The following is a 15,684-nucleotide window of genomic DNA, read 5'->3' as shown; positions in this document are numbered from 1 at the left end:
AAAAACAAAAACAGTGTAATTCATAATGTCTGGCATTAGATAAAAAATTACTAGACATATTAATATAGGACAATACTACCCATAATAAGAAAAAGCAATTAAAACTGACCCAGAAATGACAGTAATAATTGCATCAGTAGATAAAGATTTTAAAATATTTATTATAACTATATTTCATGTGCTTTGAGAATCTAGAGGAAAGATTCAATATACTAAGTAGAGACATGGAAAAATTTTTAAAGAAGAAACCCAAATTGAACTCCTATAGTTCAAAATAGACTGTCTAAAATGAAAAATCAAGATGATGTGAATAGCAGTTAGACATTGCAGAAAACAAGTACTCATGAACTTGAAGATATATATGAATAGAAACAAAACAAAACAGAGAAAAGATTACAAATATTTTAATCATCAGCAAGTCATGGAACAATGTCAAGCAGCCTCATATATACGCAATTGGAGTGCATAAAGCAGAGAAATGAAGGAAAAGAAAAATATATTTGAAGCAATAATGTATAAAATTTTCCACATTTGATGAAAGCCATAAAACCACAGATCCAAAAATACCAACAAATCGCAAGCATAAAAGACATAATTTCCCCTCCCCAAAAATTATCAAGTTGCTTAAAATCAGTGATAAAGAGAAAATCTACTTTTAGCAGCCAAAAAAGATATAAGTATAGAGAAACAGAGATAAGAATGGCAGCAGACTTCTCATCAGAAAAAAAAATCAAAGTCACAAGAAAGTAAAACAGTATCTTTAAAATTTGGAAAGAAAAAAAACTGTCAGATAAGAATTCTGTATCCAGTGTAAGCATCTTTTATTAAATTAAGACTTTTCAAATATACAAAAACTAAAAGAATTCATCACTAGCAGAATTGCACGTACTGTAAGAAATGTTAAAATAAATCCTTTAGGCAGAATGAAAGTGACTGCAGACAACAGGAGCTACACAAAGGTATCTCTATTTGAAACAGTTATGTAGGTAAATATATAAGAGATTTTCTATTCTTTAAATCACCTTAAAAGTTAATTGACTACATTGTATTAGGTATTATAAGTACTCTACAGATAATTTAAAGTACACAGGAGGGGGGCAGGCACAGTGGGCAGGCTCACACATTAACTCTAGCACTTTGGGAATTTGAGGTGGGAAGATTGCTGCCGTGTTTCCCGAAAATAAGACCTACCCACAAAATAAGCCCTAGCAGGATTTCCATACATTTGTTAAATATAAGCCCTACCCCAATAATAAGACCTAGTGATGGGCATGGCTATGCAGCATATTTGCATAGCCACTCCATACATTTTGGCACAGAGAGGAAGATATCCCCTGAAAATAAGCCTTAGTGTGTCTTTTTGAGAAAAAATAAATATAAGACAGTGTCTTATTTTCGGGGAAACATGGTAGAGGCCAGGAGTTCAGGACTAGTCTGAGTAAGAGTGAGACCCTGTCTCTAGAAAAAACAGAAAAATTATCTGGGCACGGTGACACATGCCTATAATCCAGCTACTCAGGAAGGTGAGGTGGGAAGATTACTTGAGCCTAGGAGTTTGAGGAAGTAGGAAGCTATGGTGGTGTCACTGCATTCTAGCTTAGGCAACAGAGAGAAATGCTATCTAAACAAACAACAAAAAAAAATTTTTTAAAAGGACACAGGAGGATGTACACAGTTTATATGCAAATCCTATACCATTTTATATAAGAAGATAATCTATGGATGTTGGTATCTGCCTAGGTGGTCCTAGAATCAATGCCCCATCAATACAGGTTCAAGTAAACAGAAAATACCAAGACATGGCATTCTGGAACGTAAAAAAGCCTTAATACATTTAAGAGAATTCAAATAAGAAGTATGCTTTCTAACCATAGCAGAATTAAACTGGAACTCAGCAATAAAAAAAATCTGAAAAATCTCCAAATATTTGGAGACTAAATGACATATAACTAAATAGTTCAGGATTCAAAGGAAAATTAGAAAATGTTTTGAACTGAATGACAATGGAAAAAAGTGTATCAAAATTTATAATAGGCAATAAATAAAGCAGTACTTAGAAGAAAATACAGAACACTAAACACCTATATTACAAAGAAATAGGCTGAAAATCTATAACTTAAGCTTCTACTTTACAAAACTAAAAAGATCAAGTAAAACCCAAAATAAACAAAATAAAAGACATAAAGATCAAAGAGGAAATTAATAAATTAGAAAATATAAAAATAACAGAGAAAAGCTAGTTCTTTGAGAAGATCAATAAAACTGATAAATAAATTTCAGACTAATCAGGAAAAAAGAAAGAAGATACAAAACACTAATATCAGAAATGAGAGATCCAGCATAATTCCAGATTATAAAAGTATTAAAAGGACAATAGGGAATATTATGAAAGACTTTACGTCAATAAATTGTACAAGTTAGATAAAATGGACAAATTTCTTGAAAGACTACCAGACTATCAAAGGATCACTCAAAAACATAAAGACAACTATTTGATTTATTAAAATTATTAAGAATTTTGGTATCTTGTGTGAAATTCATTTAGAGTTTTCCCTTAATTAAAAAGAATTAATTTTTAGTTAAAACAGCAAAGAAAAACCCAGGCCTAGAAGTTACAACCAGTAAATTCTACTAAATATTTAAATAAAGGAAGAAATAATACCAATTGTACACAAGTGCACACATTTTATACACAAATTTGTGCAGAAAAATCAAAGAGGGAATACTTACAATGTGAAGCCAACATAACTCTGATAACAAAACCAGACAAAAACACAAAAATGAAAAAAAATACTACAAACCAAATCCCTAATAAGCACTGATGTAAACATTTTTAACAAAAACTGAATCCAACAATACACATATAAAATAATACATCATCAGCTCCACGCCCTTAGCACACTGGTGATGGTGTCAGCCACATGCACCAAAAATGGCAGGTTCAAGCCCAGCCCAGGCTAGCTAAATAGCAATGACAACTACAACAACAACAACAAAAATAGCTGGACAATGTGGCAGGCACCTGTAGTCCTAGCTACCTGGGGGCTGAGGCAAGAGAATCGCTTAAGCCCAAGAGTTTTAGGTTGCTGTGAGCTGTGATGCCATAGCACTCTACTGAGGGTGACCATAGTGAGACTCCGTCTCAAAAAATAAATTAATTAATTAAATAAAATAAAGCAAAACATCATGACCAAGGGAGATTTATTCCTGGAAAGCAAATTGGTTTAACATTTAAAAATCAATGTAATTCACTATACAAACAGAAGTTAAAACCAAAAAATAAATAAAACCCAATATGAACATCTCAATAGATACAGAAAAAGCACCTGACAAAATCCATAATCTATTACTGATAAAAAAAAAAACAAAAAAAAAACTCCAGCCAACTAAGGATAGGCAAGCACTTCAAACTGATAAAGAGTATTTGTTAAAAAAAAAACACTAGAGTTAACATCATGCTAAATGCTGATTGCTCTTCCCCTAAGATCAACAAATAGGCAAGGAGGTCTACTTCTATTCAAGGAGGTCTACTTCTATTCAAGGAGGTCTACTTCTATTCAACATTGTACTGAAGGTTCTAGCTAGTGTGATAAGGTAAGAAAAGGAAATAAAAGGAAACCAGATTGGAAAAGGGGAAGTAGCATTTTCTTTATTCACAGACATGTGATTGTCTATGTAATACTATGTAATCAGAACCAAACAATGAGGTTAGCAAGGTTAGAGGATACAAAATCAATATATGAAAATCAATTGTATTTCTAGATTACTAGAAATTAACAGTTAGAAATCATTAATAAAACAATGCTCCTTGTAACAGCATCAAAAATATCAAATAATGATATGTAAATTTAACCCCCAAATGTTCAAAACCTATAAACTGAACACTACGATACACTGCTGAAAGAAATTAATGACCTAAATCAGTGGTTCTCAACCTTCTTAATGATGTGACCCTTTAATACAAAAATAATTTTATGATTGGGGGTCACCACAACATGAGGAACTCTATTAAAGGATCACAGCATAAGGAAGGGTGAGATCCACTGACCTAAATGAATAGAAAGATGCACTGTCTTCCATATAGTATATCTAATATAAATTAGGCAACATCAGAAAAGACTAATAAGGAGTGGAAAAATAACATATTAACTAAATTTACTTAATTCTAAAACTTATGTTAAAAAAAGTTACATACTCAAACTTCACGAATTATAGCTCTCTGCCATCAAAAAACTGAAAGAGTACTGTTTACAGAAGAAGGCACTGAGAAGAAAGTGAGAAAATAAATAAAATATGATGCTTGCCTATGTAAAACAAGCATAATAAAGTAGGCAGCAAGAGAGGTTTACACAGAGACCTCATGGGAAACCGACACAAAATGGGACCCTGTTGGTATAAGCCTTGAAATACACAGATACAGTATGTTTCAAAATGTCTGTGACAAAAATGTTTTTTCTCTTTTTTCAACCCCTTCCTACACTATCACAAAAATTTTAAAGCATTCAAGTTTGTTTTAGGACAGCAATACTATATTACCTTAAAGTAATTGAAAAAAGAGATTTTCTTTGTAAATAATCACAAACTTAAAAGGTCAACTGACTTCAAGATTACAGATGTTAATAGTAAATAAAAGTCAGGTTCTGGAACAAGTTCTTAGTATTACAAATCAAGTATATTTTTAAGATTTCATCAGGTAAGTTATTGGTTTACTTATGCTAACAACATTCAATTATTATCATTGAAAAATAAACTTGAAACCAGACATTGTCATACCTCATTATCAAATTTTCAACTTGAATAAGCAAGCAAAATTAGCTTTTGAAAGCATTTAAGCCAACTTAACTTTTGCTGGCATATTTTATGTCTACATATTTAAAGTGAACATTTCTGCAAAAGAATCTGGATACATAATACAACAGATTTCATAAAAATATCTTAAACTTCTTGCATATTAATAACTTTTAAAATAATGAACTTCATACTCATGCTGTTATGGACAACAGTAATTAGTATAAACATCAAAACCAATCATTGTAGGAATACCGGTCATTTTTACACAGCTTGGCAAATTATCAAGTACCTGCTGCTTATTAATTTTCAAACATATGGGAGCCCTGTGGTAATACACATTAAATTGATTCTCTTCCATAAATATGTTATAATAAAAAAATCAATAATAAATCACTTAATTCATTCATATTTTTGGCAATAGACAATTTAAACACAGTCTTTCACACAGAAACTAATTAAAAACCTTAGAAAAATATCTTATATTTACATGATCATGAAATTTAGGCTGTTTCCTCTCCAGCTCTATCCTTACATGTACAATGCAGTTTTTACTACAAGTTGCTAAACTTTTACTTCTTTAAAATCAAATACACAAATGTATACGATTCATGCATTCTCACAAAAAAAATTTTTTTTCATTAAACCATTAGGAACTTATATTTATAAGTCATTGGTATCTCAAATCAACCAGATAACTATTGATAAATAAGTCATTTTTCAATTTAACTTTTCTCACTTTCATACAATACATGGTTGCCTAATCATGCTGTTACTATGTGTCAAACTTAAAGTATTTTTTAAAATAGCTACTTTAAAAGTTGCAAGATTTGTACATTTCATTTGTAGTCAGCTTTCTTCATTTGTTTATAAATTAATAGTTTTTTGTCTTCTAAAAACATGTATTTTTAAAGGAAAACAGGAAAAAATCTACCATAATAAATAATAAAATGTTACTGATTTTATTACATATATGACCTGATTACCTGACATCAACTAGCCTAGCCTCAACATCATTATCATTTATATGTTAGTAATTAGTCATGAAATAATAAAGTATTCTAAATTAGGACTAAATAACCTAAAACAAAATAATTTATTTGCTGTCATATGCAATAATCTGACATTGAAATCTACATAAAATAATGTGAACTGCTGAAGCAGCAGACTTTATGTCCCAATCACACTCCAAAAGAAACCACAGGTTAATATAGTCTGTTATATTCCAGAATTGGATCTTTCCCTAAAGATCTATCACAGTGAAAAAAGAGAATCCAAGAAATAAAATAGTAAAGGAAATATATTCACTTCATATAACCTTATAACATATCTATTAGAAAATACTACGGTTCTATGCCTTAGAAGGGGGGAAGGGGGGGAATCTACCAGCCTATATTAACAAAAGTAATATTGTATACTACAATGTAGGACTATCCTTTCTGAAACACATGTGCAGAGTTTAGCAAAAAACATGAATACAGTCCAAAAGTGTGTTCACCCTATTTTATATAAATCTGGAGCCATTCTAAAATTGAATATAAAAAGATATGCTATACTGTTGACTACAAAATACTACAAAGTTTTATTGCCATTTAAACAAAAAAGCCATAACAGTTAAATGAGCTCAAGAAATAGGTTTCAGTATCACAAGGTGCCAGCTGTAAAGAGTTATGGCTAATTGAATACGGAACTCCTGCTTAATCAGATAACTGCTCTGCTATTCCAAATGAAATGCCATTTCCATACTGTCTGAAAATGGCCTGTTTTATTGGTAACCAGAGAAAACAATATAAACTGTAAATAACATTAAGTGCTCTGTTTACCCATTCCAGGCACTGAAGTAGCAGGGGATCCAAGATGTCTTGGTAACATATTTGATGGGAGAGCTGGAGTAACAGTCCTTTCTGGGGGTCCACCAGGGGCTGAACTGTCCTTTGGTGGTCCAGGAGATACTGGAACTTGTGAAGGAGGGCCCTGGTTAGAGTTTGCTGGTATTGGAGAAAGGTTTCTTTGAGCTGCAGTTCGCTGACGAATCTCTGAGAAGAATAAGTATATACACTAGATTTAATATCCGATATACCATATTAGTCAATATCACAAATGACTTACATTTATTAAAATTTGGGGGCACCAAAAGGCATTATAGGGCTTAAATTGCTTTTAATAAGAAATCTATAAAATGTAACACTGAAAACATTTCTGAACTTACAATTCAACTGCATGTATTTATACAAGCTTTGATTTAAGTCTATCTACTGATAACACTTCTCAAAATAAATTCAATAAAATAAAATCATCACCCAATTATGTGTCATGTGTTTTTACAGTAAACCTCCCAAACTATAACAAAGGGAAAAATGTTTAACAGAATTAGTGAAAATTCCAAATTGTATATTTGTTTTTCAAAATTCAAACAATTGGTAAGTTTAAGAAACAAGTATATTCTGGAATTACTAAATAATTTACAAAGTAATTAATCTAAGTAGTCACAGAAATGCTGAAAAGATATTCTTTCCAATTAAGTACCAGTCCCATTCTCCTTTATGGTATTACTACATTTTTGGCAAATATGTTTTTGCCAAAACATTCAATAAAAGAAAACTTCCACTCTGCATAAATGTTTCTTCGTATATAAATTTTAGTTTACAGTTCCAGAAATTACAAGATTTTCTATAACAGGGCTGGCAAATGTGCCAGCTCCAAGCTGCTGCCTGTTTTTGTAGTTTTATTGGACCACAGTTCCCTTCTTTTGTTTACATATTGTCTATGGCTGCTTTCAAAGAGTTGAGACCATATGGCCCTCACAGCTATTCACCATACTTACTATCTTGCCCTTTATAGAAAAAGTTTCATGACCCACATTTGATAACATAAAATTAAATAATATTGTTCTCCATTCCCACCAATATCTTGCTTGAATGTCAGTGGTAAAATCTCAAATAAAGAAGCCCTTATAACTTTTTTTTTGAGACAGCGTCTGGTCTGTTCTGTTGCCTAGGCTAGAATGCAGCAGTGACATCAGAGCTCACTATAACCTCAATTTTGTGGACTTAAATGATCTTCCTGCCCTAGCCTCCTGAGTAGTTGGTGCTATAGGTACGTGCCACCACACCCAGCTAATGTCCTTCTTTTTGTAGAGGCAGGGTCTCGCTATGTTGCTCAGGCTGGTTTTGAACAACTGGCCTCAAGTGATAGTCCTGCCTCGGCCTTCCAGAGTACTAGGATTACAGGCATGAGTCACCATGCCTGGTCCTTGTAACTTTTTAATTCTACATACTACATTAACTTATAAGAAATCCTGAATTAATGGGATAAAGCTAAAGGAGTTATATTTTAATTGGCAGGGTTAGCAAAATACTTGGATTCTATTTGACAGGTTAAAGACTTTCATGAAAGGTTTATTGTAATTTAGAGCCCTAGTGTTAAATCTCGGTTCCCCATAATCTAGTCTTCTAGCTAAGAACCCAGGCCCTATGGTCAGAAAGGTTTGTTTGGAGCCCTGGCTCTGCCTACATGACTTCATGGGTTACTTATCTTGGACAAACCTGTTATTTTATCTATAAAATTAGAATAATAATATTCTCAACTAACAGAATTATTATGAGGAGGATTAAATAAGACAATGTCTATAAATCAATAGTTCACATTTATTGAATAAATATTTCAAATGACTGTTTTCATATAACTATTTTCAAATTATTTAAGCTATAATTACTGAGACTAACTAATGTTCTATTAGCCATTACAATTACAAATTATACGTACATTATCATTATATCAGTGGAACCGTCTTTATGTTTTGTTAGTATCTGTGCAATTTATATTGAAAATTTCAGATATTACCTGAGGTAATCATATCCTAACATCTCTTACAAATTAGCTGGTCATTTAATCATTTTTAAGTCACAGGAAACACCTTTATAGGTGGTTACACATTAGGAAAACCATTAAATTCTGTGAAGTACTCAGATCAATGAAATCATATTGAGATTTGGTAGTTTAAACTGTTAATTTAAAAAATAAGGTATCAAATACTATAAATTATTTTAGTCAATTTTCAGGTAAAACATAACTCAAAAAGCGAAATTTTTCTTCAAGATTAAAAAAAGCTTTTCTTTATATACCATTTATTAGACTATATTAAAAATAGCTATCATCTTTTTACTTCTTGAACAGACTTCAGACTGCTTCCTCTGAATGTGCACTTATTCTGTGAAAAATCCTAAAATATTCCTTTAATATCACTGACATACTCCTAAAAAGTGAAATCTATAACTAGTTAACAAAGGACACTATGGCTAGCATTCCATAAAACAGACTTAGCTTAATTTCTCTAATTCCAAATGTAGGCAAAGGGGGGGAAAAAGTCATGAAAGAGAGAAAATGTAGTTTGCATAAATTTTTCAGAAGAAAAGCAGGTGGGCGGTGCCTGTGGTTCAAAGGAGTAGGGTGCTGGTCCCATATGCCAGATGTGGCAGGTTCAAACCCAGCCCTGGGCCAAAAACAGCAATAAATAAATAAATGAAGAAAAAAAGCAGGTGACAAAGGATTACAATATCATCCACAGCTTAAAATAGTTAATAATAGAGTACCTAATTTATATTTGGTAAGGTGTTATGAAATATTCTGGTAGTTTCAATTTAAAATAGCTAAGATTTATCTACTTTTAGCTACTTGTCATTTATAAATGTTTTGCATTACAGTACTCAACAAAATAGTCATAATGGTTATCTTCAATAGTTCCTACATTTAAATGTAAAATACAAACCCCCATGAATTAGTAAGCAATTCACATAAATCTGGAAAAGAATCATAAGGAGTGGTCCATTTTTTGACTGGAGGACGTTTCAGCAACCTCATCAATGTCAATGACATAACAAAATCACACTAAATATGACATATCTATATTGGATTTAAATTCAAAATGAAGTAAGAGACCCATTAACCAAACTCACTTTAAAGAAATCTTTAGGCAGGGCGTGGTGACTCACACCTGTAATCCCAAGCACTCTGGAAGGCCAAGAAGGGTGAATTGCTTGAGCTCAGGAGTTTGAGACCAGCCTGAGCAAGAGGGAGACCTCATCTCTAAAAATAGCCAGGTGTTGTGGCAGATGCCTGCAATCCCAGCTACTTGGAAAGCTGAGGCAAGAGGATCACTTAAGCCCAAGAGTTTGAGGTTGCTGTGACCTATAACATCACAGCACTCTTCCCCAGGCAAGAAAGTGAGACTCTGCCTCAAAAAAAAAATAAAACCAAAAAATAAATGAATAAAGATGTTTCTAACAATAGGTTGGTTAATGGGGGTACAAATAGAAGGACTAAGATCTGGTGTTTGACAGTATAGTTGAGCATAGTTAACAAAAACATACTGGAGAGTTCAAAATAGCTTAAAGAAGAATTGCAATGTTCCAAACATAGAGAAAATATAAATGTTTAAAGTGATGGATATCCTAATTATCCTAATTTGATCATTATATATTGCATGCAAGTATCAAAATATCAAAATATCACACTCAACCCCCAAAGATGTATGATTATCAACGGAAAGATGAAGCAAAAGATACATCATTATTAATACAAAATGAAGCAAATAGGATCAAAATGAGATTTATTAAAAATTACTATATTACAAAGTTTTAAATAGTGATAAAAGAGCATAGTCGTGCAAAGCAAAGACTCTGGGATCAAATAGTCTTGATTTTAAATCCGCCCTGTTTGTGCATGCAGCCTTTTCCAAGTTGATGACATTTCTCAGGTCAGCTTTCACATAATGAGAATACCTACCACTTATGATTGTTGTTAAGGATTCAATGAGAAAATCAAGACAAAGAGCTTAGCCAGAACACATGAAAACCTTAACAGGCAGGAGCTATTAATAGAAGTAGTGCACATCTAAAGGTTCCAGCAACTGCAATACACCAAAGCTAAGCAATTTAGAATTTGTAAAGAAATTATTAAACATGTTTAAGTATTAATTTACAAATTAGATGTTGCCCCCTAAGTTATTTGTGAAGTTGTTTAAGTGTATGAATTTATAATTTATATGAAAAGTTACATGTATAACTTCAACTTATTATTAAATAATTCTTGGGATGAATGTTTCATAGTACAAATAATCATCCCATAATTTATTAGATTTTTAAATACTGATTCTTTTTATACTGTTACAAAGATTTTGTCTTTGTTCTGGTATTAAGCTGTAGTAGAAAGAACACCATACAACAGTCAAGAGGCCTGGATTTTTACTCTAGCTGATAATACCAGTTCTTTACATGACTAAAAACCCACCAGGTTTCAAATTTCCTTAAAATGAAAATATTGGCAAAACTACAAAGGCAATTTTCATATTCTCCCTAGCACTGGTTAAAGGCTTTCCAAACTACCATGCCTACTTCTAAGACTCATAAGAAAAAATTTCAGTAACTAGGATTTGAGTAAGATGTGAGGAATCTTTAAGCCTATGAATGATTCAAATACACAGATGTGAAAATGCTTAAATTCAGAGTAAATTTGGCTTTTTATATTTGTGAGTTTTTTTAATTTCAGATTAATATGTACAAACAATTAGGTTACACTGCTTCTGTTCAGTAAAATCCAAGTTGTAGTTGAGCCCTTCACCCAGGGGGTGTGCTGTATATCCTTACATTGTGCCCATTAGGTGAGATCACACCAATCCCTCTCCATCCTCATTTCTCCCTTTCCCCTTCTCTCCCCTCCCCCCCACTCGAATTTAATTATGTTTTCTCTCAGTGTAGTGGTTTATCTATTGATTTTGTATACTGGATACTTGCTTTTCCATTTTTGTTATTCAGCTCCATCCAGGTTAATACAAAAGATGCAAAGTCTCCATCTTTTTATGGCTGAATATAAATATACATATAATTTTAGTTTAGTAATATACATATAAATTTAGTTATATGTGGTATACATATACCACAGTTTATTAATTCATTCATGTGTTGATGGGCACTTGGGTTGATTCTGCATCTTGGCAATTGTGAATTGAGCTGTGATAAACATTCTAGTGCAAATATCCTTATTGCAAAATAATTTTTTTTGTTCTGGGTAGATATTTAGTAAGGGGATTGTGGAATCAAATGGAAGATCTACCTCTAGCTCTTTGAGGATTCTCCATACTTCACTGCAATCCCTCCAATACAGCAAAAGTATTCCCTTCTCTCCACATCCATGCCAGCATCTGCAGCTTTGGGACTTTGTGACATGGGCTATTCTCACTGGGGCAGAGAATAGCCCCAGTGATATTTAACTGGGGTGATATTTCAGGGTGGTTTTGATTGGCATTTCTCTGATGATTAGGGACAATGAGCATTTTTTCATGTTTATTGGACATTTGTCCATCTTCTTCAGAGAAGGTTCTATTCATGTTGCTTGCCAGCTTATAAATGGGATTGTGTGCTGTTGTCTGATAGATTAAGTTCTCTGTTGGTTCTCGTTATCAGTCCTTTGTCAGATTGGTAGAATGCAAATGTCTTCTCCCATTCTAAAGGTTGTTGTGCCCTTCACTGTGCAGAACCTTTTTAGCTTGGTCATGTCCTGTTTGTTTATTTTGGGGTTGCTGCAATTGCCAAAGGGGTCTTCTTCATAAAATCTTTTCCCTTTCTTCTGCAGTTTTTTATCATTTTGCATCTTCAATTTAAATCTTTTATCCAGAGAGAGTAAATGTTTTTAATTGGTGAGAGGTGCGGGTCCACTTTCAGTCTTTTACACATGGTTATCCAGTTCTCTCAACACCATTTATTGAAAAGGGATTCTTTCCCCTAGTGTACATTCTTATTTGGTTTATCAACTATTAGGTAGCTGTCTCATGGTTTTCTATTTGTTTCCAATGTCAATGTTTCTATTTTTGTGCCTATACCATGTGTTTTGATCACTAAGGCCTTGTAGTATAGCCTAAAGTCTGATAGGGTGATATCCCTGGCTTTGTTTTTATTACTAAGAATTACCTTGGCTATATGACTTTTTTTCTGGTTCCATACAAAATGAAAAATTATTTTTTCCAAATCTTGAAAATATAATAATGGTGTTTTAATGGGGACTGCACTGTATCTGCAAATTGATTTGGGAAAGAAAAATTTTGACAATGTTGATTCTTCCCAGCCATGAACATGGTACGTTCTATTTGTTAATGGCTTCTGCTATTTCTTTTCTTAGGGTTTTGTAATTTTCTTTGTAGAGGTTCTTCACCACTTTTGTTATGTATATTCCTATCTCCTACTGTGAAGGGAATTGTGTCCTTGATTAGCTTCTCATCTTGGCTGTTATTGGCATATACAAGCAAGAATCCAATGTATTCAATTCTAATAGGAAGGCCTTAGATGATCTAATACAAGGTGGGGGGTAGGGGAAGGAGGGAGTAGGTAGAGGGGAGGTGGGAGGGAGATGGGGGTTCATGGTGTGTGGCACATCTCTTGGGGGTGGGACACAATTATAAGAGGGACTTAAAGTAACAAATGCAATCAGTACAACATAATTCATTGTACCTTCAATGAATCCCAAACAATAAAAATGAATTTTTAAAAAAGATCATTAATTAAATTATTTCTGAAAGAAGATCAAATATACAGAAAGTATATTAAAGTAAATTCGTTTTTTACTTTTTTTAAATCAACATAATTTAAGTGTGCCATGGAAGTTTAACTAGGTTCAAGTGTGCTATGAGATAAAAAAAGGTTGAAACCCACTGCTATAGATGAATGCTGGTTTAAGCCACTAAGTTTTGGGATAATCTGTTATAAAATTGATAATGTAACAGTATAGATTTGATACTTAAGATGACCCAAAAAGTAAATTTATTATTTTATAAGGCATTTTCCAGATTCTTTCATATATACATACATACTCCTCCCCCCAAAAAAGCAAAATATGAAATATCATTCTACTTGGATGAAGATCAAAAGATTTATAATTTCCATAAATTTTTAATTTTCCATGGTGCCATGGAACACAAGTAAGTGAACTCTAAAGTCTACTTGAATAGGAAATTGTAAGCCTCATGCTAAAACTATTAAATTTTCTGCCAACGTAATTTTAAATTTAGTTATGGCAGGATATAATCAACTTTTCTCTTGTAATTTCTTCAGTAATGGTTCTGGGTAGTACATAAAGGCAAAAGAGAATGAATAGGTGATTCAGAATATAAATGTCTTAACTAAGTAAGAAAATGAAGTAAAGGCTATGTTAACAAGTTTGATGAAAGTATTTCAAATTGTATATAAAACCAGCACATTGTACCCCATAATTGCATTAATGTACACAGCTATTATTTTATATATATATGTGTGTGTGTGTGTATAGTCACTTCCTACTGATAAAGGGAACAATACAACAAGGGGATAATTGAATTCTAAATATTTATACACCCAACCTAAATGTTCCTAGATTTATGAAACAGATCTTAATTGGTCTGAACAATATGATACCCCATAGCACTATAATAGCTAGGGATATTAACACCCCTCTGACAGAACTGGACAGATCAATATACCTAACAAAAGAGGTGAAGAATCCCTACAGAGAGAATTATGAAACCCTAAGAAAAGAAATAGCTAAAGACATTAACAAATGGAAGAACATAGGCTTGGAAGAATTAACATTGTTAGAATGTCTATACTCCCCCAAACAATCTACATATTCAATGCATTCCCCATTAAAATACCAATATCATACTTTGAAGAACTGGAAAAAACCATTCTTGTTTTTGTATGGAACCAGAAAAACACTCCATATAGCCAAGGTAATTCTTAGTAATAAAAACAAAGACCTCAGGTTATATTATAAATCCACAGTGATCAAAACAGCATGGTACTGGCACATGAGGAGAGACATAGATTTATGGAACTGAATAGAAAACCAAGAGATGAAACCAGAATCTTATAGCCATCTGACCTTTGATAAACCAAACAAAAGTATACATGTGGGAAAAGAATCCCTACTCAATAAATGGTGCTGGGAGAACTGGATAACCACATGTAAAATACTGAAACTGGACCTGCACCTTTCACCACTTACAAAAATTAACTCAAGATGGATAAAAGATTTAAATCTAAGACATGAAATGATAAAAATCATAGAAGAAAGTGTAGGGATAAATTCTCAAGGATGTCAGCCTGGGAAAGATTTTATGAAGAAGACTTCAGTTGCAACAGTAAAAATAAAAATAATGGAACTTAAACTGAAAAGCTTCTGCAAGCTAAGTACATAACAATTAAAGCAAAAAGACAACTGTCAGAATGGGAAAAGATATGTGCATGTTACAAATCTGCCAAAGGCTTGATAACTAAGATCTATAGAGAATTCAAATTAATAGAAACAGAGCAAATAATCCCATCTATCACTGGGCAAAAGACACGAACAGAACATTCTGTAAGGAAGACAGACATATGAATGGCTAACAAACATGAAAAAAATGCTCATGATCCCTAATTATCAGAGAACTGGCAAACCAAAACCACCCTGAAATATCACCTAACCCTAGTGAGAATAGCCCACATCACAAAGTCCCAAAGTTGCAGATGCTTGCACAGATGTGGAGAAAAGGAATCACTTTAATACTGCTGGTGGGAATGCAAACTAATACAACTTCTTTGGAAAGGAGTATGGAGAATCCTCAGAGAACTCAAATTAGAACTCCCATTTAATTCCACAATCCCATTACTAGGTATCTGCCCAAAAGAAAAAAAATCATTCTATCATAAAGGCATTTGCATTGTTTATTGCAGCTTAATTACAATTGCCAAGATGTAGAAACAACCTAAATGGCCACCAACCCAGGAATGGATTAACAAACTGTGGTATATGTAAATCATGGAATACTATTCAGCCATATAAAAAAGATGGAGAATTTGCATCTTTTGTATTAACCTGGATGGAGCTGAA

The 15,684-nt window shown here is 32.7% G+C and overlaps 1 protein-coding gene across 1 annotated transcript in view; it reads right to left on the bottom strand.

Moving 5' to 3' along the window:
* Positions 1-15,684, bottom strand: part of LNPK (lunapark, ER junction formation factor) — a 67,541-nt gene that overhangs the window by 12,164 nt on the left and 39,693 nt on the right. The window contains exon 8 of the mRNA XM_023514173.1: positions 6,612-6,824. Coding sequence (XP_023369941.1) covers positions 6,612-6,824 — 213 coding nt within the window. The remainder of the gene's footprint in view (positions 1-6,611; positions 6,825-15,684) is intronic.

The sequence above is a fragment of the Otolemur garnettii genome, unplaced genomic scaffold (genome assembly GCF_000181295.1).
Source record: "Otolemur garnettii isolate 467f Iridium unplaced genomic scaffold, OtoGar3 scaffold00048, whole genome shotgun sequence".
Lineage (NCBI taxonomy): Eukaryota > Metazoa > Chordata > Mammalia > Primates > Galagidae > Otolemur > Otolemur garnettii.
Note: the sequence above shows the minus strand (reverse complement) of the source record. Positions and strands in the feature narration are given on the sequence as shown.